This window comes from Carettochelys insculpta, chromosome 3 (assembly GCF_033958435.1).
Source record: "Carettochelys insculpta isolate YL-2023 chromosome 3, ASM3395843v1, whole genome shotgun sequence".
Lineage (NCBI taxonomy): Eukaryota > Metazoa > Chordata > Testudines > Carettochelyidae > Carettochelys > Carettochelys insculpta.
In genome coordinates, this window is record NC_134139.1 from 99,777,574 (window position 1) to 99,799,484 (window position 21,911).

At 40.8% G+C, this 21,911-nt stretch overlaps 1 protein-coding gene across 2 annotated transcripts in view; it reads right to left on the minus strand.

The window, feature by feature from the left end:
• PEX3 (peroxisomal biogenesis factor 3) overlaps nucleotides 1-21,895 on the minus strand; it is a 25,975-nt gene extending 4,080 nt beyond the window's left edge. For both annotated transcript variants that reach the window (XR_012645029.1, XM_074990454.1), the window contains exons 1-9: nucleotides 21,730-21,895; nucleotides 16,644-16,775; nucleotides 14,011-14,092; nucleotides 9,861-9,904; nucleotides 7,141-7,265; nucleotides 5,238-5,304; nucleotides 5,088-5,142; nucleotides 3,794-3,962; nucleotides 916-986 (exon numbers count right to left, since the gene is read on the minus strand). Coding sequence is in view for 1 of the 2 variants with exons in the window: in XM_074990454.1 (XP_074846555.1) it covers nucleotides 916-986; nucleotides 3,794-3,962; nucleotides 5,088-5,142; nucleotides 5,238-5,304; nucleotides 7,141-7,265; nucleotides 9,861-9,904; nucleotides 14,011-14,092; nucleotides 16,644-16,775; nucleotides 21,730-21,802 (818 nt within the window). In the remaining variant the exon portion in view is untranslated. The remainder of the gene's footprint in view (nucleotides 1-915; nucleotides 987-3,793; nucleotides 3,963-5,087; nucleotides 5,143-5,237; nucleotides 5,305-7,140; nucleotides 7,266-9,860; nucleotides 9,905-14,010; nucleotides 14,093-16,643; nucleotides 16,776-21,729) is intronic.
• Nucleotides 21,896-21,911: the final 16 nt, after the last annotated feature.

A 21,911-nucleotide genomic window follows, 5' to 3' on the forward strand; every position in this document is an offset into this window, starting at 1 on the left:
GCATCATGTCCAGCAGTTTGAGGGGCAGATCCAGGCTCCAAAAAAAGTCACAGAACATCCTGTCAGCAGTTCCCTCTCATCTTTATTGAGGGACTTCCACCTTGAGTACCACTAGACTCCATAATGTCAATTGTGGCAGTATACCAGAGACAGAGTAACCACGTCCCAAGCCATTTAGGGCCTTAAAGATTGTAAGCAACATATTGAACTCCACATGGAAGCTAAATAAAAGCCCGTGTAGATGAAACATTTCTAAAGCATTTGTCACTAATGTAGGGGAACTAGAACTGCAGTAATTATTCTTTCTTAGTTCTAAAATACTGTACAGATGGGCACAGTAAAACACTCAAGATTTCCAGAAGATCAATTACAAGAACAGCCTGCCCATAGTTCAGTGCATCCATGTTCAATGTCTGGTAATATTCTGAATGCAAAAACCCTCACTCTTGTATAAAAAAAAATTAATGCTCTGCCAAAACCGAGCAATAAAGGTGTCAATTAGAATCCATTTCAAAATGGAATCTGAAAAAGAAAAATAAGTTCTAATGTATGCATTTTTATAGAAGTGTAAGAATGGAAGAAAGCCATTGATTTCAGTGAAACCTATCTAGACTTCCGCTGATCTAATAGAGAAGTTGGCCCAAGTTACTGTAGTACCACAGAAAATGAGGGGTGGAAAAAAAGACCTTACATGTCAGCTTGTCACTGCAAGATTACTTCTTACAAGTATATTTTCTAGCCATGTGTCAACCCCCACTTAGGTACAGATCATTGATTTTAATATAGTGTTAATAGTTTAAGGGTCAAGTTTTAAAAGGAGATCAATCACCACCACAAGTTCATACAGGAAAATTGCAAATTTATGGTAAAGATTTTTAATGCTAATGCAGAGTACAGCATAGGTTCTTGCTATACCTTTCCAACATATCTCTGGTTTCATTAAGTAATTTAATAGTAGCAACATCTCTTTCTGTAAGTCCACAAGCCTAGAAAAAGCAAACAAAATATCCAACTTAATATGAACAGCATTAGCAACTGGAATACAAATACTAGATTACAAATATAAAGGTCTGTGTTTGATGTCAGCGTTGCAGGACTAGGCTGGTAATATATTTGCAGCTAGGGTCATTTTGGAAATTTAGTAAAATGGGAGTGAGTGGTCCAGGGACTGCTTTGTATCAACTGCAGAGGGCACCAGGGATACAAAGTATTTTACAGGGATCCCCAATGCAGACATCTGTATAATACACATTGAACCTCTCTAGTCTGGCACCATCCGTAATCTGGCATGATTTGAGTTAGCTGGATGACCGCTTATCAAGTTTCCCATGGTCCCATAAAGTTTGTTTCCGGTCACGAGTCCTGGCTTTCAGGGTTCTGTGCTGTTATTTAGCTGTAATTTACCCCAAATGCCTTCTAAGAACCCAGTAAGCAGTGGAAGTGTCAGTCATGCTGCTAGACAACATTGACCTCCCGTGGTCTGGCAAATTCTCTCATTTGGCACCGAGGGTGCTGCACTAAAGAGGTTCAACCTGTAGTTGTGTGATGGATGGCATGTGATCTCTTTCGTGAGAGCTACTAATAACCCACTGGTTGTTATAATCACTGCAAAATGTATGTACAGATACTTAATGAGCTATATAGCTATGCCGAAAATAATATTTTGCAATGTCTTGGAATAAAGGTGGTATACTTCAGATACACTTCTTTCAGGCAAGACAACTTATCTCTTTATCAGCCTCTATACACATTGAATCAGGTTCGGACTGAGAGAGAGTGAAATCTATAGGAATAAATGAACAGCAGGGGAGGTGTCCAGTTTATCAATAAAAACAAAAGGTTTATCTGTTCTGGCATATTTTGGAGTGCAAGAAAACTTACTGAATCCTTCACTGAGAAAACAAATTGACTGTGTGCTTGTCTCAAGAAGTGTTCCAGACAGATTGGCTGTAAAATGCTACCAAGATTTTGTGTGAGCAATGCTTTATTAGACATAAGAGTATCTCCTTAGCTATGTCTGGGCACTAGAATGCATATTGTATGTATCCATTTGTTCCCAATCCTACTTCTTGCTGAAACTTGAAATTCTTATGCTTTGTGTTGAATAGATTTTACACAGCAGAACCAGAATTATGCAATCAGGCAGCAGCAGATGGGGGAAAAAAAAAAAACCCCCACCAAAACACCAACAGTAAACTCTTTCATATCTTGAATTCTATCATCCAGAACTCTCAACTGGCATTTTAACCGTAAGAAAATTTTAGTTATATTTTCCATAAATACAATCTAGTGAAAGTAAATACAAATAAATGCAGCAAATACAGTGTAAGTTTACAGTGTGTGGTACTACTGTTTTTGGTAAATAAAATACTCTGCATATAGTTTGTTTCTGAATATCTAATCTTGTTTTTCTTTAGTGTCATGCATTGCTAGGTATAACTGTCTATTATCCAGAATATTTGAATATCCAGCAACCTGCCAGTCCCAAGACTGCCAGATATGAAAGAGTTTACTGTTCTATACCGCACGAAACAAACTTCAAAAAATTGAAGGGAAAGTATAAAAAAAATTGACAAGATAAGGAAACTGTTTCTGTAATTGTTCAATTTAAATGAATGAAGGTGGTTAAAAGCAACATTTTTCCTCTGCTTAGTACAACTTCAGAGCTGTGTTAAATCAATGTTCACTTGTAAACTTTTTAAAGAACCACCATAACATTTTGTTCATCATTATGAACAATATCCATTCCCACGGTGTTTGTAAACTAAGAGGTTATATTGTACTTGATTTCAATATAAAGATATTGAAGCACTGTGCATAAAGCAGAATGGTGATCTGAGGTGGAAGTGGTAAGCAAAATGTACTGTTTCTTTGAAGGAAGCAGTAGATTTGCAAATACTGCGAGAGTGTCCAGCAGGCTGGATACTCCAGGGAGATCTTGGAAGTTGGGGTATGCCAATCACTAATTTGTAGAGTGGTAGTGGGCCATAAGGGCAGTGCTTGTGTTGTCAATGGCCAGTGAAATTGGGAAGTTGAGCTTCAGCAAACACAACAAAGCTTCCTCATACTAAGATTAGGTAGCTTCACAGTGAACATCCCATGAGTGACCAAAAGTAAGGCGTAAAACATAAGTGCAACAGAGAAAGGGGAGAGAAGTCAAGCCAAAAGTCTGAAAAGGTAAAACCATTGTAACAAATGTCCAACTGAAAACTAAGTTTTAAATTCGGATTATCAAGTCTCTTTATAATCTGTGCACATGCAGAAGTGTTCACTCATTTTATCACTGCTGTTTTCTTTCAGAAAGTTTACTGGGAAACAGAGTACTTAGCAAGATATACTGAATCCTCTAAAACTGAAATAATTCACATTTATGCTTAGCCATCTAACATCAGAGGAGCATTTAATCATCACGTACTCTAGGGAGTTTATTCCTTAAAACTAGTTTTATATCAAATTAAGGATGAAATCTCTCGGTCTGAGATGTGGCTTGGATTGTAACAATGATGCTCATAAAGTTCAGGAAGTTTGGAAAACTTTTACTGAAACAACCGATTCCCAGCAAAGTTTTCTTCTTCTCTCTTATCTGTTTCTCCTTGCTGAAGGATGAAACTGGCATTAAAATAAACAACTCTTTTTAGCTCCTGAGCAGCTACTGCTAGTCCATAAATTATTTTAAGGACTCAATGTGAAGTAACTGAGATTGACTTTCATCAAGGGTACAGTTACCAAGCTACAATAATAATGTGGTACACAAAACAGAACAAAAATGAAGCACTTAACATTAAACAAGTACCTGGGTGGCTAGTGGGTTTTCTTCATCTGGCATCATATAATGACACAACAGCGCTCTAGTTCCAGTCTTATCTGAGTGGGACAAGTTGTTACGCTCCTCTACCAGCGTTCTGATTTCTTTAAGTTTTTGCTCCAACTCCAAAAGAGACAGTGTGTGTTTAAGAGAAACACTGTGGAAAGAAAGGACTAAGATGTTATTCATCTTTTATTTGCTTGTGACAAAATTACATTCAAACAAGTACAGTCATTTTCAGATATCGATCACCTCAGAAATCTGTTGCAACAAACTAAGCCTGTCAATGCACATTAATAGATAAATCAGGCATTTTCAGCTGCTATTTGCAAATGAGAAAATTTTAATATTTCTGAGAAAGCCCCTTTGTTAAAGGGCTTTCCCATCACCCTCTCCCCTAGTTCTTGTCACACAGACAGAAAGTAGAAGAACAGAAGTCCAAAGTGCTGAAAACATGATGTTTATTGGGATTAGTTTCCCAATGTGCATATTCTGAAGCCCTTTTCACCAGTCAGCTTCTCTCTATATGCCAAGAGTTTTCCCTTTCCCCTCTCCCAACTACAGTTCTGTACTCCAGAAGAACCCCTTCTTCTTCTAACCCCTGGTTCCACACACCAATGGCCCTCTTCCCAGGGTTCTGTTCCCAACTCTGATGCCGCAGAACATTTACCTTCTATGTCCCCCTTTCCAGCTCCAATACTGCAGAGCCTTGCCTGTGCCTCTTTCCTCATTCCCCTATTCCCAGTCCCCTCCTTCTTCCATTATCATTCCCCTTCCCACTCCCGCTTAGCAAGCCCAGATATACCTGCTGTGCATGTCCTAAGTGTCACCATTTACAACTTATGGCCATGTTCCATTTAAGGGAAAAGGGGTGAGGTAGTGCATTCAGGGCAGGCATTTGTCTGGTCTTTAAGCATTTTACCTCTCTCCCCCTTCCCCTGCATCCATATTTGCCCCTCCCAACTGGTCGCTTAACCTTATTGTGAAAGAAGGAGGGAGTTTTCAAGTGTGTGCCCATATATCACACTCTCACTACACCCTGTAACACTTTTAGCTCTATCCCTTAACTGTCTCATTTTACTAAAATCCCCATCTGGTTGTTGGAAATGCAACAACTTTGTCTTCTGTTCTTCACACATATTAGTAAGGATGTAAGCATATCAAAATTCAAAGCCAAAATTTTATCACAGGGTAACACACACATATATTTACTAATACCCCCCTCCCAACATACTATTTAAAAGCAATCAGCATGGAGAAGATGAAAAAAAGTCACCTTTACCTTCCTAAAACTTCCTGCACAGCTTGTTTAACTACAGTTATTAACTCAGTCAGACCTATGGGCAGAAAAACAAGGTACCAAAATGACTCAAATCTTATTTGTTGAAAATATTGATTAACACAATATAAAAATGGTAAGTTTACATCATACCATCTCCTAGAAGATGCTGAATACTTGATAAATATTGCTGTTGGACTTCAGGGGGAGCTAGAGGTGTCTGTATAGGAAAAAATAAATTTAATTATGTACCAGCCATTCGTATAGATTAATGCACGAGTCTTCTTCCTCTGCTTTCAGGTTGTTTGTAATCATTTTGGATGTGGACTTTCCTTTTCCAAGTCATTCCAATACCATGTGTGGGCTTCCCTCAGGTCATTCTAATATTATGCATGGACTTCCCCAATTCTGCCTCACTGATGAGGCACCATATTTCTCCCAGACCTCAGTAGTTTTACAGCATGGCACAAGGTGGGACAAATACTTTCTCAAAGGAAAATCGTGAAAGAGGGGCTAAAACTGGCTTCTGCTGCATATCCATTCTTTAGCAGAAGGTCATTCTGTTCATCCTTCATCTCCAAGCTTTGTAGAGACGTGCTACACATAAGCCTGGGTGAAAGATGGGAGCAGCCATTCAAATTCAGCAACCCCTGCCTCACCTGCTTTTAAGAAAAGCAGGACTGCTCCCATATATCCTAGCCTAGAATATCCAAGAATAGGACTGCTAGAAGAAATCCAGATTCAAACATGCTGACAGGCTGGAAGTGGAAGAAGACTAGTCTTTCTCATGCCATTTCCTCTTCTTCAATAAAAGGAGGTTCTTTATTCAGGCTCCTGCTTCCCTCCATCCTAAAGGATCCTTTTACTACTCTGCCAAACAGATTTTTCCGCTGGTAAGGTCCCTGGTCTTTCCCTCCACTGTGCCATAGGGACCTCTTCTTCATCCCTAGTGGCAGAAAAAATCTCATCTCTCATTCACCTTTTACACAGATAGGAATTCTCCTGAAGAGGGCAAACTAGAGTTGGAACCAGTTCCTGCTCCACCTTCTAGCTCCTAAGAAAATCTCAAGGAAGCCACTCTGAAGGACTGTGGCAGCAATGAAGCCTCAAGCCTTAAAATTCTTGTGGGGAAGCAGAAATTGGATCCTGTCAATCCACACCACTGCTGGGAAGATGGCAGAATGGACCCGTCTCCCCAGACCCTTTTCAGATTTTACTAACTGGACCCTGACTTCCACCATCTCGGCCTGCCTTACAGGGAAGTGGATTCTCCTAAGCCCTTCTTCTGGAAAGGAAGGTGGAAGGAACTGTTAGTGATACAGAGAGGCACTCAAGATGACTATTAATGCCCACATTTCATGCTTTCAAAGCAGCCATCTAGTAGCTCACTGAGATCTTATCAGACACTCTTGGTTGGGCTCATTTGTTCCTCTTGTTGATTGCCACAACACAGAAAAGAAAACCAAGTCTCTTACCTTGCTGGGTGTTTCCATGATCTGGCAATGCCAATAAGGACATAAAGTCAGGAAGCCAGAATAAGTGGAGTCAGACAACGTAACTAGATCATTGAGTTGTAATTAGCCAATCATAATTCTTCTTCAGTTGTAGGAAACTGTAACTTGGGGGCAGCCTGTGTATATGCTGACAGGAACAAGGCATGAAAATCCTGCAGCTGGATTACCTATCACAGGCTCACTTGTGCATATTCATATTGCTGTATCTCAGAAAATTAATGATACGAGAAATCTGTATTTATTCTGGTATTTAATAACAAACAACTCTCTCAATTTGTGCCTGTGTTTCTCAGAGAGACTGTTAGGCGAGCTTACTAATACTTTGCTCAGTCCAGTTTTAAGGGTTTCAAGCAACAGGATTACCATTACTTCCATCGAGAAACTGTTCCATGGACTAATACATCTTGCTGCTGGGAAAGTTCTCACGTGCCCCCCCACCTGATGTCAGCCTAAATTTTCATTTCAACAATTTCATCTCAATATTCCCAGTTATATCCTTTTATCGCTCACTGAGTAATTTCTTTCCACAAACAAATACTCACTGTGCCATTTTTGCAGATTTCTGCATTATCCAGGTAGATGTAACCACCAATAATATTTAATTGGACTCGCAGAAGAACTACAAGCATACATGTACTATACACAGCTACAATGCTTCTGGTAAAACCTTAAAGGAAGGAAAGGAAATAATTCTGAACTTACATCACTCAGTGGGCAAAAGAGGAAAGGAAGTTCACAATCAAGACAATCATGCAGGTCTAAATATGTACAGGCTTGAGCTAAAATGCTTAATAAAATTCACAATCATTCACTGTAAAGTAAGAAGCTAAATTACACTATTAAAATCATTTGCAAAAAGAAAAACTACTGCACAAATTACTCAAATTGTATGTAGTTACTGCTGATCCTTGTTATTGGGCTAATCCAGATGCAAAAAGGGGCATTGTGTTAAAACTGACATTCTTCATAAGGCCATGGAAAGAGATACAGAACTCTACATTAGATGATGCAGTTCAGACAAAGGCAGTTTAACAGCAGCTTGCTAATTACCTGTGGCAGGGGGCTGATATCGCTTAAGAAAAGGAACAGGAGCCAGCAGGGGAGTAGCCAGCCACTAGCAAGAGAGGATGTCTGAATGGAAGGGTCTATGAGGCAACTAGGCAATAAGTTTGCTCGAGTAGCAAGCAATATGAACATAAGGGAAAAAGGACTAGAAAATAGGGAAGGAGAAGACCAAATGGACAAATCAGTATACATAAGAGAGCTATAAAAGAGAGTACAGAACTAATGGGAGTGGAAAATGAAGCAAAGAGAAAAAACAGATAGACACATGGTAGCTATGAGTCAGGAAGAGATATTTAACCTTGGCCCAAAGATAATTCACTGCACAGCTATTCAGCTATGTAGACACCATGGCATAATCCCTTTCCCTCTACCCCAAAACACACTAGGGCTATGTCTACACTAGCCCCAAACTTCAAAATGGCCAGGCAAATGGCCATTTCGAAGTTTACTAATGAAGCGCTGAAATGCATATTCAGCGCTTCATTAGCATGCGGGCGGCCGCAGCACTTCGAAATTGATGCGCCTCGCTGCCGCGCGGCTCATCCCAACAGGGCTCCTTTTCGAAAGGACCCTGCCTACTTTGAAGTCCCCTTATTCCCATCAGCTCATGGGAATAAGGGGACTTGGAAGTAGGCGGGGTCCTTTAGAAAAGGAGCCCTGTCGGGACGAGCCGCGCGGCGGCGAGGAGCGTCAATTTTGAAGTGCCGCAGCCGCCCGCGTGCTAATGAAGCGCTGAATATGCATTTCAGCGCTTCATTAGTAAACTTCGAAATGGCCATTTGCCTGGCCATTTCAAAGTTTGGGGCTAGTGTAGACATGGCCTAGATGACATAACAAGGGGCTCCTATGGTATGACTGGTTACTACGAGCTTGAGAAAAAAAATGAACAGGTTGTAGAACGTATCTCTGAAGTCCATGGACAAGTTCTCTGACTTAGGGAGCATGCCATTGTTAAATTCCATAATCGATTATGAGATTAACTAAGGACAGGTCTGCATTTGGAATGGTGTATTATCTATAGTATGCCATGGATGTCAAAAGCAGCACCGAGCCATACCTCTATTGGACAGGCATCATTGCAATGCTTTTGTATGGTTGTAAGACATGGGCAGCATACCACTGCCACACTATGTAACAAGGATTGGTTAGATATGTGCGATTTCCAGTTCGTTCGCAAGATGAAACAATAGAATGAGACTGCCAATATTGGAATCCTTAATCACTGTTGGATGTCTGGCATTGAAGGCATGTTCAGTAAAGTTCAGCTGCTTGGGTCTGGGCATTTTATTTATAGGCCATTTCAAGAATACAAAAGGCCATATTTTAAGAGCAGCTAAAGCAAGGTATCGAGTTTCATGATGGCAAATACAAAGATACACTACAGTCCATGTCAGATTGACTCAGCAACTGGGAAGCAATAGCCCAGGTCAGAGCAATGTGCTGGCAGTTTTGTCATGTTGTCATTAACTGCTTTATAGCAAGGCATGTTAATACCTTGCACAAAAAATCTGAACATCACAGAGCAAGGATACAACAGCTAGTACCTGTCATGGACAATTTAGTTTGCCCCACACATAACTGTGTTTTTAATCCTTACATAGGCCTGACCTCATATACACGTGTTCACCAATAGCATCTGCTGAAACAACATTGACACGTATCATATGTGGACAGTGACATGAGACCTTGTCATGAGCTTGGGCGACAGAAAAATCAACAGCTGCTAATACATGCAACTGGGCAACATTTAGTAGTTTTCTTTTTTTTTTTAAATTCAGTTCCTTCTACTGAGCCCAGCAAAGTTGTTTCTAGCACCACTTTCTGAGATTTTTCCACAGAGGTGCAGAAGTAGTGGCACGCATATTTCTCCATTCTTATTCCACTCTTCAGATTTTTGAGGGTCTTACAGCCTTCCAAGACTCAGTGAGATACTTCAGCATGGCCTCCAACCTTATGACTTCCCAAAGATATACAAAACTCTTATCTGTAACATCCTTCTGTGATGACTTCTGCTCTACAATGTTGCTCTGAAGCAGTAGAATATAACTAAACAAACAATATCTGTAAAAGCAACAGCAACCCACTCCTGTGCTGTTAAATGGCTATGTATGTTCTAAAAGGAGAAGACATAAAAGATATGCTTTTTCAGGATTATTATGCTACAGTATATACATAAACACCTTTGATTTTGACTTACTTATTATTTTCAAATCCTCCCATATTTCTAACTTGTTTGGTGGCCTGTTGGGAAGAAAGAATGAAAAATATTAAAAACTTTACATTCAAAAGGAAACTAATTAAAGAAAAATGAAATAATAGCATTGCAAAGCAAGTTTATGTAATCTTAATTTAAATTAAGTTTGTGCCCACCATCACGTGTCTGTAATGCAGGAAGAAGTGTGTCCTATAATAAAGCATAACAAAAATCCTCAAGGTTTTTCAAAACAACCTCAACGTAGCAGATTAACTTTTTGGCAAATTGGATTCTGTAGCTCTATTGCCTGGACTGGGTTCATAAGCTTAGTGAATCAGTATTTAAAATGAAAACCATGCAAAACACAGAGCGGTGTTGGTGACCTGGATCCTGATCCTCTCACATGTTTCATACAGACACCCACGCCCACCTGGACTCTCACTGATTTAAGGGGCTGTGGGTGGGCACAGTGCAATGCGCTGCAGGACTGTAGCCTCAGTGGTCATATTGCTTCCTCAAAATTTGGCTTGAGGAAGCAGAGCGGATGATTTTTAAAGATGAAACTGAAGCTCTAAAGATGAAACTGACCATTTGTTTGTATTTCAGCAAACTTACTAAGACATGCATGATTTTAACACACTGAAATATCAGAAAGATAATGTACTCTCTGGGATATCAAGAGCCGAAATCTCCATTTCTGCTCCTTTACATGGTACAAAACAGTAATGTTAGAAATGATCACCATTCCTTATCTGCCTGCCATGTACTTTCTCTCTCTCCTTCAGTCAAAATGACCCCACCTGGACTGAAAACATTTCATCTTTGCCTTCCAGAGGTGGCAGTGAGAAAGCATCCCTGCATCTCTGGGCAAAGCACAAGAATATGTAGCTACTTGAAAAAACTCCAGCTTTACATCCAATCCAGGCAGTTATTTCGTTTTACGACCGGTCTCTCTACAAAAATATAAAACCCACAGGTCTACATCCAAAGAAAATGAAATTCAATGCTTCCTCTGCACCGATGAGCTAAATAGAGGCAACTGATCAGAACGTGCCCTAAATTTCTGTGGCTGGCCAGCCCATCTCTCAACAAGAGATTAACACTTACATGTAACATTTGAATTCAGAAATTTAGATAAAACACTACCTTACTATCTGGCCTGCCCTTCCCCACAAATCCACTGTCACTGCAAGAAGAAAACCAACGTCATTCACCCATGTCTCAGAGCTCCTTTACACCTTGACCTGCAAACTTATCAAAATAATGACCTATTAGCTGAAACAGATCAATTTTGACACAAAAATGTACCCTACAGGGTATGATTTCAGCAACTGTACATCTTTGCCTTAAAGCAAACAATAAGCAGCATCATAGCCAAACTAGTTTTGCTGATTATTTTAGGACATAAACTTGATTGATTGCAGAGTCCCTGAATTACACATATTGAAGAAAATATTCAATAAACATATTTCCATTTTAAAATCATGGTTTATTGTAACAAAAATACTGATTTAATGTGCTGTACAAAATCAACACAGAACTGGAATAAATGTAGTGTCTTCTGCTGTTTTTGACAGCTAACTTAATTATAACTAGGATACTTTGAGAACGTGTACTAGAAATACTAGCATTAGATTAAGTTGCTTGCTATTTTTTTAAACTAAAGACAATGACTCGTTAAGCAGTCCATTAAGGCTGAACTATTTAAAAAGCCTTTCCAGTTGCTTTAACAAAAAAAGTGTGCTGAAGTTTGGTAGTTACATTAAAGCTACAAGGAAAGCACTGTCAGACTACATCAACACTGCATTGTTTTCAGAAGTGGAATGCAAATGAGTGAGCTCAGAAATGCAAATGGATGGATTTACATATCACATACCTCATTTGCATATTCTCACACAATCTTGTTTCTGGGAGACACTTTTCCAGAAGCAAAGAGAGCCATGTAGATGGGGTTCCTTTGAAAACAAACACCACTTTCAAAAGAACCTTTCTCCCAGAAACAGAATTGGAAGAAGGGTGCTTTTGAAAAAGGGGTTTGTTTCCAAAGGAACCCTGTCTGCACGGTTGTTTTGCTTCTGGAAAGCTTCTCCCTGAAGCAAGATCATGAGAAAACATGCAAATGAGGCACAAGATATGTAAATCCACAACTCATTTGCATCCCATTGCCGAAAGCAGAAAAGACATAGCCTAAGTGACAGCATCATCTGATAGCTATGAGGGGACTGGATGGGTCAGAGCTGTCTGTGATGTAGTTTCTCCTTTAGGTCACTGGTTCCAATACAATGAGATTAGATGTAAAGAAGCCATTGCCACCTGAAGACTCTTCAGTAGCCTAAATTGAATGGGCTGGGGATCACAGCCACAAAAGCCATTACCAAAATTGGTAGAAGTATGTCCCTAAAACTGTGTATTACTTCTTTGTGTAGAAAATGCCCCCAACTGTTCTACTCAGTGGTTTGAGCATTGGCCTGCTAATACCAGGGTTGTGAGCTCAATCCTTGAGGAGGCCATTTTAGGGATCAGGGTAAATAGATGTCAGAGATGGTGCTTGGTCCTGCAAAGAAGGCAGGGGACTGGACTAGATGACCTCCCAATTTCCCTTCCAGTTCTAGGAGATGTGTACCTCCAATTAATTTCTAGATCTGGACTAGCTCACTTCTTCCAGATGAGATTACAAGTGGGACGCTATCTTGCTTTCTCTTCACAACCACTTGCATGCCTGACCTTGATAAGATCACAAGAACTCTTTTACAAACTCAATGTTTCTGATTCTGTAAGCATGTCCTTTCCAGAAATTCTGCATAATAAGTGCTTGAAGCCAGCGCTCTTAGAATAAATGCTACAGGCTAAAGATCTTTTCTTCTAATGTTTATGAAGCACCATACATAAACTACATAAATAAATAATAGGAAGTCCTGTGGCACCTTATAGACTTCCAGATATTTTGGAGCAAAAGCTTTCATGGGCAAAGACCCGCTTCGTCAGGTGACGGTTCACAGGACTTCTTGCTGTGTTTGAAGATACAGCCTAACACAGCTACCTCTCCAATATATATATAAATAATTTCTATGATATAATTTAATACCGTAACAGACTGTTGATTCGAGGGTCTAGGGCAGTGGTGGTCAACCTGCAGCTGTAGATCTCCTGGCCACCCACCTCCCACATGTGCCTTTTGGCACTCGAGCATCACACTTCCTATTAGGGCTTTTGGAGTCACAAATCAATCAATTTATGCTCTGTCCTGCTCCTTCCCCTCCCCCCCAGAGCTGGAACACTGTGAATCAGCTGTTTGTGGTGTTCCACCTCTGGGAGAGAGGGAAAGGAGCAGGAATGGAGCACAAATCAGGTGGTGATGTACATGTCCTGATAGCACCGAGAGGGCTGGGGAGGAGCAGGTAAGTGTGGGGCCCTAGTGCCCCAGTGTGTGAGACGTGCGTGGGGTGGGGGACAGTTGGTGAGCCTACAGGGCTGCAGGCATTTTCTATGATCATTTTTATTTGTTTTCCACAAATCCTCTGCAATACTCTCACAGTTGGGAACCACCGAGGTAGAGTATTTCTTATTCCCTAGTGTCCACATTTGTGACTGGTTTGTCAAGTACAATTCTACTTTAGTTCCTAAGTTGGATTTTTTTTGTGTCAGGCTTAACTGGCTAGTCAAATTAGAGTGTTGTGCCAAATCCATCCTTCACCATCTCTAACGTGCTTAGAGATCTTCCCAAACTGTAGCATCTCAGTGCCTCATAAACTTTAATGTGTTTATTGTTGCAACACCAATGTGATATGGGTAAATGTTATTATCCCCATTATACAGATGGGAACTGAGGTCCTGACTTGCCCAAGATCACAGAAGAAATTGATGGCAGGTCGGGGAACTGAACCCAGATAACCCAAATCTCAGGATAGAACTCCTGCTCTTGGGGGTATTGTTCCTTTTTTTAACTGATTCACAACTGCTGTGACCCACTGACGTGAAGGACGGACACTCACGCAGCTCACTCATTCTTTGGCGTTGTCCATCCATGGTACAGAGGATCAAAATCTCACATGCTCTTTCAACTGTAAATACACCTCTTAGAGACAAAATCTGGGAAAACTTATGACTCAATCACTTAGCACAATTTCTACAACAATCTACAAGACAATCTTACCTATTTTTCAGTAAAGATGTGAGGCTCTCAGAATTTAATTGATGCATTAGAGCATCCCTCAATGTTGGAAGCATAGACAGCACTAAAATTAGAAGAAAAGCAATTGGTAAACAAAGAGAAACAGCCAGTCTATATGCCCTCCTTTCCCTCCAATACTTAAGAATAATAATTTTTGCTTCCCATTTACAACACACCAGGTGCGTGTGACTGGGCAGTTGGACAAGACACACAGGAAGGACTGAAAGTATACTATAGAATGAACATACAATCGAAGAGGTTTCCCATCATAGTATAACAAAAGCATAAGTTATTTCTGTAAGTCTTATGGACATCAAACTGGGGTGGCCATTACCCATCTGTTACTATTTTTAGAAGTTAAGGAAGGGCTTTTTCTGATTTCATCAAAGAAGGAACAATAAGTGTACAGTCACAGGGATGGTTTGCTTTGAAGAAGTCCTCTGAAGAAGTCCTCACTTGTTGTATTTACTTATAGGGAACTTCTATTTGTGTAGGAAGAAAAATTCTCATCAGTCCATTTAACTGCTCATGTCAGAACCCAGTCTGTTAGTCTAGAAACAGTCTTTACAGCAGCTACAGCTAGAGCAGTGGTTCCCAAACTTTTCACTAGTGCAAACCCCCAATCACTCTCCAAAACCATTCACAGACTCCCAATCACTCCCCAAATTGTCAGTGGACCCTCATCAAAGCCAATTTTAGGTACTATATAACTTCATTAAATGGAAAAGGAAATCACAGTGTAGATTTTCAGACAGAAATTAGTAACATTATTGGAAGCTATTTAATTTAAACATAATAATTGAGTATAACTTCAAAATTTATTTAAAACTTATTTTCTATGATCATTTTTATTTGTTTTCCACAAATCCTCTGCAATACTCTCACAGTTGAGAACCACCGAGGTAGAGTATTTCTTATTCCCTAGTGTCCACATTTGTGACTGGTTTGTCAAGTACAACTCTATGTTAGTTCCTAAATTGGATTTTTTTTGTGTCAGGCTTAACTGGCTAGTCAAGTTAGAGTGTTGTGCCAAATCCATCGTTCACCATCTCTAACGTGCTTAGAGATCTTTCCAAACTGTAGTATCTCAGTGCCTCATAAACTTTAATGTATTTATTGTTGCAACACCACTGTGAGATGGGTAAATGTTATTATTCCCATTTTCCAGATGGGAAACTGAGGTCCTGACTTGCCCAAGATCACAGAGGAAATTGATGGCAGACCGGGGAACTGAACCCCGGTAACCCAAATCTCAGGATAGAACTCCTGCTCTTGGGGGTATTGTTCCTTTTTTAACTGATTCACAACTAAATATTGTACTACCACAAACAAACTACCAGATACACACATTTTAGGGCTTAAATTATTTTAATTTATGCTATAGTAGAACTCAAACAATGTCAGGTACTTTACAGGCATCAGAAAACAGTCTCTGCCTCAAAGAATTATGAACCTGAACAAAGAACAATGAAGGAAGGCAACAGAACAGAACTCAACACAACCCAAGTACTCACAATGTCAACTTGCTCACAAATTATTAGTGCCACTGTTGTGTCTCCTTATTTCTATATATGAATTGGAGATATCTAAACTTTTGATATATAAAATCTTAAAAAGTATACAGGGTTCCTGCAGCTAGCTAAAAATTGAAATTTGGCTTTCTTCAATGGAGCAGACAATACTGACTTTGTTTCTCTAGAGAAAGGATGCTGCCTATTTGTAAGATCCATTTTATATTTAAAACAAGAAACAAACAGAAGGCATATTGAGGGGGCAAATTTCCCTTTATCTTGGAAGATCTCAGAGCCAAATTCCTATCCTGTCAAAGAGAAGATAAAATGAAAGACAGACATGCACAGTATATAACGACAACGCATGTAGAAAGGAAATAATTCAGACAGATAGTACTTAGTTGTGGTGAATGAACAGGATAAATAAAACCTAATTTCCTCTGTACACTCAACTCAGAACTATAAACTTGAAAAGTTTGTGTTAAGTTAAAAAGAAGCCAAAACTGCTTTCCAACCAAACTTGGCATCCCCAACCACTGTCAGCAATGCAAAGAGATATTAGGCACTTCAGAGGAGAAAAAAGAAATGCTGTTCCACGCATGTCATAAAAATAACCAAGAATCACCTGTGAATAAATAATTCTCCTTCTCTAAGCTATAGGTTACGCTGCAGAACAAGAATAATCACCACCACCTTAGTGTTCAACTTTTTAAATGGTCTATCTTCAATGTCAGGAAATTATTAAACTTCAAAGTTTCTTACTGGATGTACTAAATGTTATCTGCCAAGTTAATTCCATCAAACTTAATAATTGAGTTTGCTTAATGGCTTTCTGGAAATATACCCAGACCTTTAGTTTGGGGACCATTTTATTCCTGAATAATGTATTTCATAGGGACATCAGAGAATGCTGAACCTACAAAAAATTGTAATAAATCTATATTACTATAGAACCCAATAACTGTATTTGAACTATGCCTTTATAAAACACTGATGCGTCTCATAAGCTCTAGTATTAATCTTCTCCTTGCATCTCGCAGGTTTCAATATATTTCACAAATCTCCAAAGAAGTCTCATATGGAAAATATATTTGCTTGCCTTACCTGTCATATTGCAGGTCCTCTGATTACTTTCAAAATGATACTGCCTTCGTGCTTGGGCAATATATTCAGCAGCTTCTCTTTCCTGAATTTCTTTGATTTTCTTCTGCCCATATTTTCCCAGTAGGTAGACTCCTATAAGTAAACATATATATTTTAAAACAAGTGGCTTTACAAAATATCATAAAGCTCTTTTTACTTCTGCTCCTTTGTTCTGTTTTACTATAGACCCATCCCTCTTTTTAACAAAACAACAATATCACAAGCTTCTTAAAAGAATCTTGTTCTCAACCATTCAGGGTGGAATTTTTCCACTCTACTATTAAAAACTAGGACTTCAAGGTGAAAATAAAATGCCAAACATAATGCTTTGATTTTAGGCAAAAAATGTCTTCCATGCAGATATTCCTCACAATTTGATAAGGATCCTTTGGCCAACTGCACTACAAACAACAAATATTAAAAAAAAAACAAAAAAAAAACTTGGAGAATGAAAAGCAGAAAATGAGAGAGTGAGGAAGAAATAAAGGGTTAGTGAGAAAAGCTGAATGCATAAAACTCAAAGAAAGGGGGAAGAGAGAGAGAGAGAGAGAGACAAAAGGAAAGAAAAGTGATAGCTCATTGTTAGAGAAAAAAGATTTTGTTCAGATATTTGTAAGGGACTGGTAGCAAAAAAAAATAAAAAAAAAAATAAAATAAAATAAAATAAATTCCTCAGCATCTCAAAGTGTAAATGACAAACACAAGTGACATGAAATCTCTTTAACTTGGATTAAATTTACAAGGGCTATCAACTCCTTGTAGATCTGCTCTCCTAAAAAGCTATTCAGGCATGTCAGAAATCTGCACATCCGACTGACGCAATTAAGTCTATGTAATGCCCAGTGCAGACAGTGCTAGATCGGGGATAAATTCCTCCATCAGCCTAGCTACTACCTCTTGGGGAGTGGATTACCTACACTGATGGGATAATTCCTCCCATCAGTATTGTGAGTGCATACATCCCAGAGCTTAGACCCGCAACGTCCAATACGCTGTCCATTCACCACGGCTACGTTTACACGTGCCCCAAACTTCGAAATGGCCATGCAAATGGCCATTTCAAAGTTTACTAATGAAGCGCTGAAATGCATATTCTGCGCTTCGAAATTGACGCTCCTTGCCGCCGCGCGGCGCGTCCAGACGGGGCTCCTTTTCGAAAGGACGCCGCCTACTTCGAAGTCCCCTTATTCCCATGAGCTCATGGGACTTTGAAGTAGGCGGCGTCCTTTCGAAAAGGAGCCCTGTCTGGACGCGCCACGCGGCGGCAAGGAGCGTCAATTTCGAAGCGCGGCTGCCGCCCGCATGCTAATGAAGCGCTGAATATGCATTTCAGCGCTTCATTAGTAAACTTCGAAATGGCCATTTGCATGGCCATTTCGAAGTTTGGGGCACATGTAGACATGGCCCACATGTGGCAAACTGGATAGCACGGTGTGGCAAAGTGGCTTGTTAGAGCCACACGCAGGGAGTGCTCTCTGCCCCTACACACATGAACCTGACCACTTGGCAGCTCCTCCTGTGGCTTGCTCAGCACAGGGAGGGTCAGCTCTGGTGAGCCACTAGGTGTTTGCATGTAGGGGAGAGGGTGCTTGGTGGAGGGTGTGTGCTTGGCTTGGAGGGCAGTATGCCTGGCTGGGGAGGAGGCTGGGGCAACTGCTAAATTTTGTTTTGACTGAACACCACTGGCATAGACAATGTTACTACTGTCACATTTCAAGTGTAGACAAGCCCTTTTTGGCTGCAGGGGTCTGTTATACAACACATTCCAGTATCAGAGGCCTAAGACAATCAGCAGCTGGTATCAGGAAAAAAATTTCTCCTTTCCTTACAACACTGAAGTACGGTATAATTAGCAAAGGACATTATACTGGAGTTTATTGTCCACTGAAACATCTAGCAAAGGCAAGATTCCAGACTGCAGTGAACTCCTGATCTGTTCTTGCTATGTTTCTATCTCTAAGCATCTGTTTTATGTCATGCTACTGACAGACAGACCTAAGTCAAATTTCCTCAACTGATCAATGATTAATGTTATTTTTATATTCATTGTACTTCAGCTTTGACATGAACACCTGAAACTTAGAATGTTCAAATTTCCTAGACTACAAGTCAAATTGAGGTTTTGCAGGATATTTATGTATCTACACCATTCAGGTGTTTAACACACTCTTTTGGAGGTATGCATGTCCTACCTGAGTACAATATTATCACCACTTCTACTGCAAGCATCACTGCTATTTGACCACATATTTTTCTACACTAATTTTTTTTTTTTAATACAGATCTTGTCACTGAAGAGAGAGTCTGGAAATCATATAACAGTATACCAAACAAGCTTATATATTAATTCAAAATTCCTCTTGATACTAAAGTACTCTTATGAAGCAGTAAATTCAAGTATACACATTTTCTTCAACTGAATAAAGATTCCTGGGCTACAAAGTAAATATTTGAAAGAGTAAGAAAGTTGAACCTCTCTCCTAAGGCACCCTCGGGACCTGACCAGTGCCGGATGAGAGAATTTGCTAGACAGGAGGTCAATATCTTCTAGCACATTACCAACACTTCTACTGCTCGCTGGGCTCTTAGAAGACATTTAGAGGTAAACTACAGTTAAACAACAGCACAGAACGCTGAGAACCAGGACTGGTGGCTGTAAATAAATTTTATGGGAACATGGGAAACATGGCTCAATCCAAATTTGTGGTGGTTCATTTAACTAAAATCATGACGGATTACAGAGTTTGCCAGTTCAGAGTTCTGGATTGGAGAGGTTCAACCTGTACCATAAACCCAAACAGTATTACATGTTGCTGATGGCTGGAAGTGTTTAGTCAATCTAGCTTTCTTTATAATAAAGATATAAGCATAAAAATGATGAGCAACCAATTGTTCATTATGAAATATTCAACAATCAATTAAATACTTGCATCCTTAAAACCATTTAATGCTTTTTCAAAGCTATGTAAGAGGTGAGAAACCATTAATCTTTCAACTGAAACATAAGATGCAGTCCCTTAACATCCATGCCCAACTATACTGCCTTTGCAACATTCTTAAATGGACGCTCAGAAATCTCTGTGCTGTGTAAAACAGCATTGCTTGCTACACAGGAGTCCTCTTGCTCAGTTTAGGACAGGCATGTCCAACCTGCGGCCCATGGGCCACATGCGGCCCTGGACAGCTAGTAATGTGGCCCCACAAGATCGTAAACTTTTAACATTATTACGTGATTTATATACATTAACTGTATTATATATTTTATATGCAGCCCAAGACAATTCCTCTTCACTCAATGAGGCCCAGGTAAGCCAAAAGGTTGGACACCCATGGTTTAGGACATGTGCTGAGAATCTTGAGCGAAGATGAAGGAGACACAGTCAGACCATGTTGTGCACTACTTTAACCAGTTACCAGGCATGGGCTGGACCAGCCCTCCTCCCTTCACCACACCTACCATGGGGATGGGGGGTTGCTCTAACCTGGCAGAATGGCCACAGGCAGGAGCTCTCCAGCAGGGCTGGAATAGCTCCATCCACAGCAGCCCTGGGGAGAGAAGCAGCTGGGAAATTTGTTAAGGTATCATTAAAAACTTAAGATAGTCAAGGCATGCATTACTTTCAAGGCCTTCAAGTTAATTCACATTTACTAATCAGATCCCAATGGGCATAGTCTAAAATTTGTATTTATATTGTTTGTTTCGGCTGATCCCCTTAGTTTCCTCTTAAGCAACAGGAATATTGTAGTCCGTGCTCACATTCTAGTACAACTCAGTTCCTATGAAAATAAACATGGTAATTGGAGGGAAATAATTTAAAATATGAGTTGCCTCACTGGTTGCTTTGCCACCATCTTCTTCACAAAACTCCAAATAACCACCATATAAAAGCAAGGTCTGTCTGCTGTGCTTTTTAAAATAGATTTTGCAACCCCAAATTATTCATTTTATGCATTTCACACACTCATTTTCAGCACCCTCTCAGTTCATCAGTTTATTTCCCCCAAAAAAGTTATGTATGAAAGTGTAATTGTCTTATCAAAACCAGACACAGGAACATTATATTTTTAAAACGATGCTTACAGCCACACTATAGCAGAAAGCTGACTTAAGATAAGCAGCTCCAGCTACGTGAATAAAGTAGCCAGAGTTGACATACTTTAAATCAAGATACTGCAAGATCTATGGGGTTGGGGCGGGGTGAAGGGTTTTTGAGAGAAACTCTCTGGCTGACTTCCCTTGCTTTTCTAATCCAGCTGACGGAAGACATGGCCCATTTGGTGAGTCTTCACTACACCTATTCAGCTGACCGCCAGTGGATTCATTTCAGACCATCAATTGCCTGTAGTGTACATGTAGCCTAAATTTCACATTAATACTCCAAAAGGTTGTGGGCTGCACCCCACTTAGTATTACAGGGTGTAAACTTAAAAAAAGACTATGAAAGGAGCAGAGAGGAAGCATTTCCATCCCACATATACAACACAGACTTATGTGCAACATGCCTCAAGTGGGCAGTCAGGGCCTCCTAGCTGCAGGCAATGTTCCCTCTAATTTTTTTTCCATGTGTGTGCTGAGTAAATGTGGCTAGGTGCACCACGAGTAGAGAAACCTGCTATGAGCACTGGGGGTGCTCTATTAATCAGCTGGACGACACCCACAGCTGCAAACACGATCCAGGCGGCACCCCATCCCAGAGATCTACCGAGTTCCCGATACAACATTTCTATCTGCAGCCACAGTCACAAAAATAAGGCCCTACAGAGCACAGGCCAGCAGTGGGGCCACACACCCCGCTTCCCTCGCAGGGCAAGGCTGGGGGCTGCCAGCGGAGGGGGACTAGTTTCTCCCGAGCTGGGCAGGAGCCCCCGCACTGCAGGCTCCAGCAATGGGGGAGGGGTGCTACGTGGCCCCCGCAGGCCCCGGGGCGCCCTGATCTGCAGCGCTCGCAGCTCCTGGGGCACGGCAGGCCCCAGACGCGCACCGGGGGGACGGGGAAGGAGCAGGGCTCCGTGGGGCCGGCTGGGGACACGCGGGCGGGTCACTCACCGCCCAGGAAGGTGCCCAGGAAGAGACATTTCTTCTTGTGGCGCTTGAGGAAGCTCCAGAGGGCCCCCAGCATCCTGCCCCGCCCGGCCCGGCCCGGCCGCCCCCAGCCGGCAGCGGCCGCTCAGCCCGCGGGCGGCGAGAGGCGGCGGCGGCGCAGACAGTGGCACTCCCCGCCCACCACT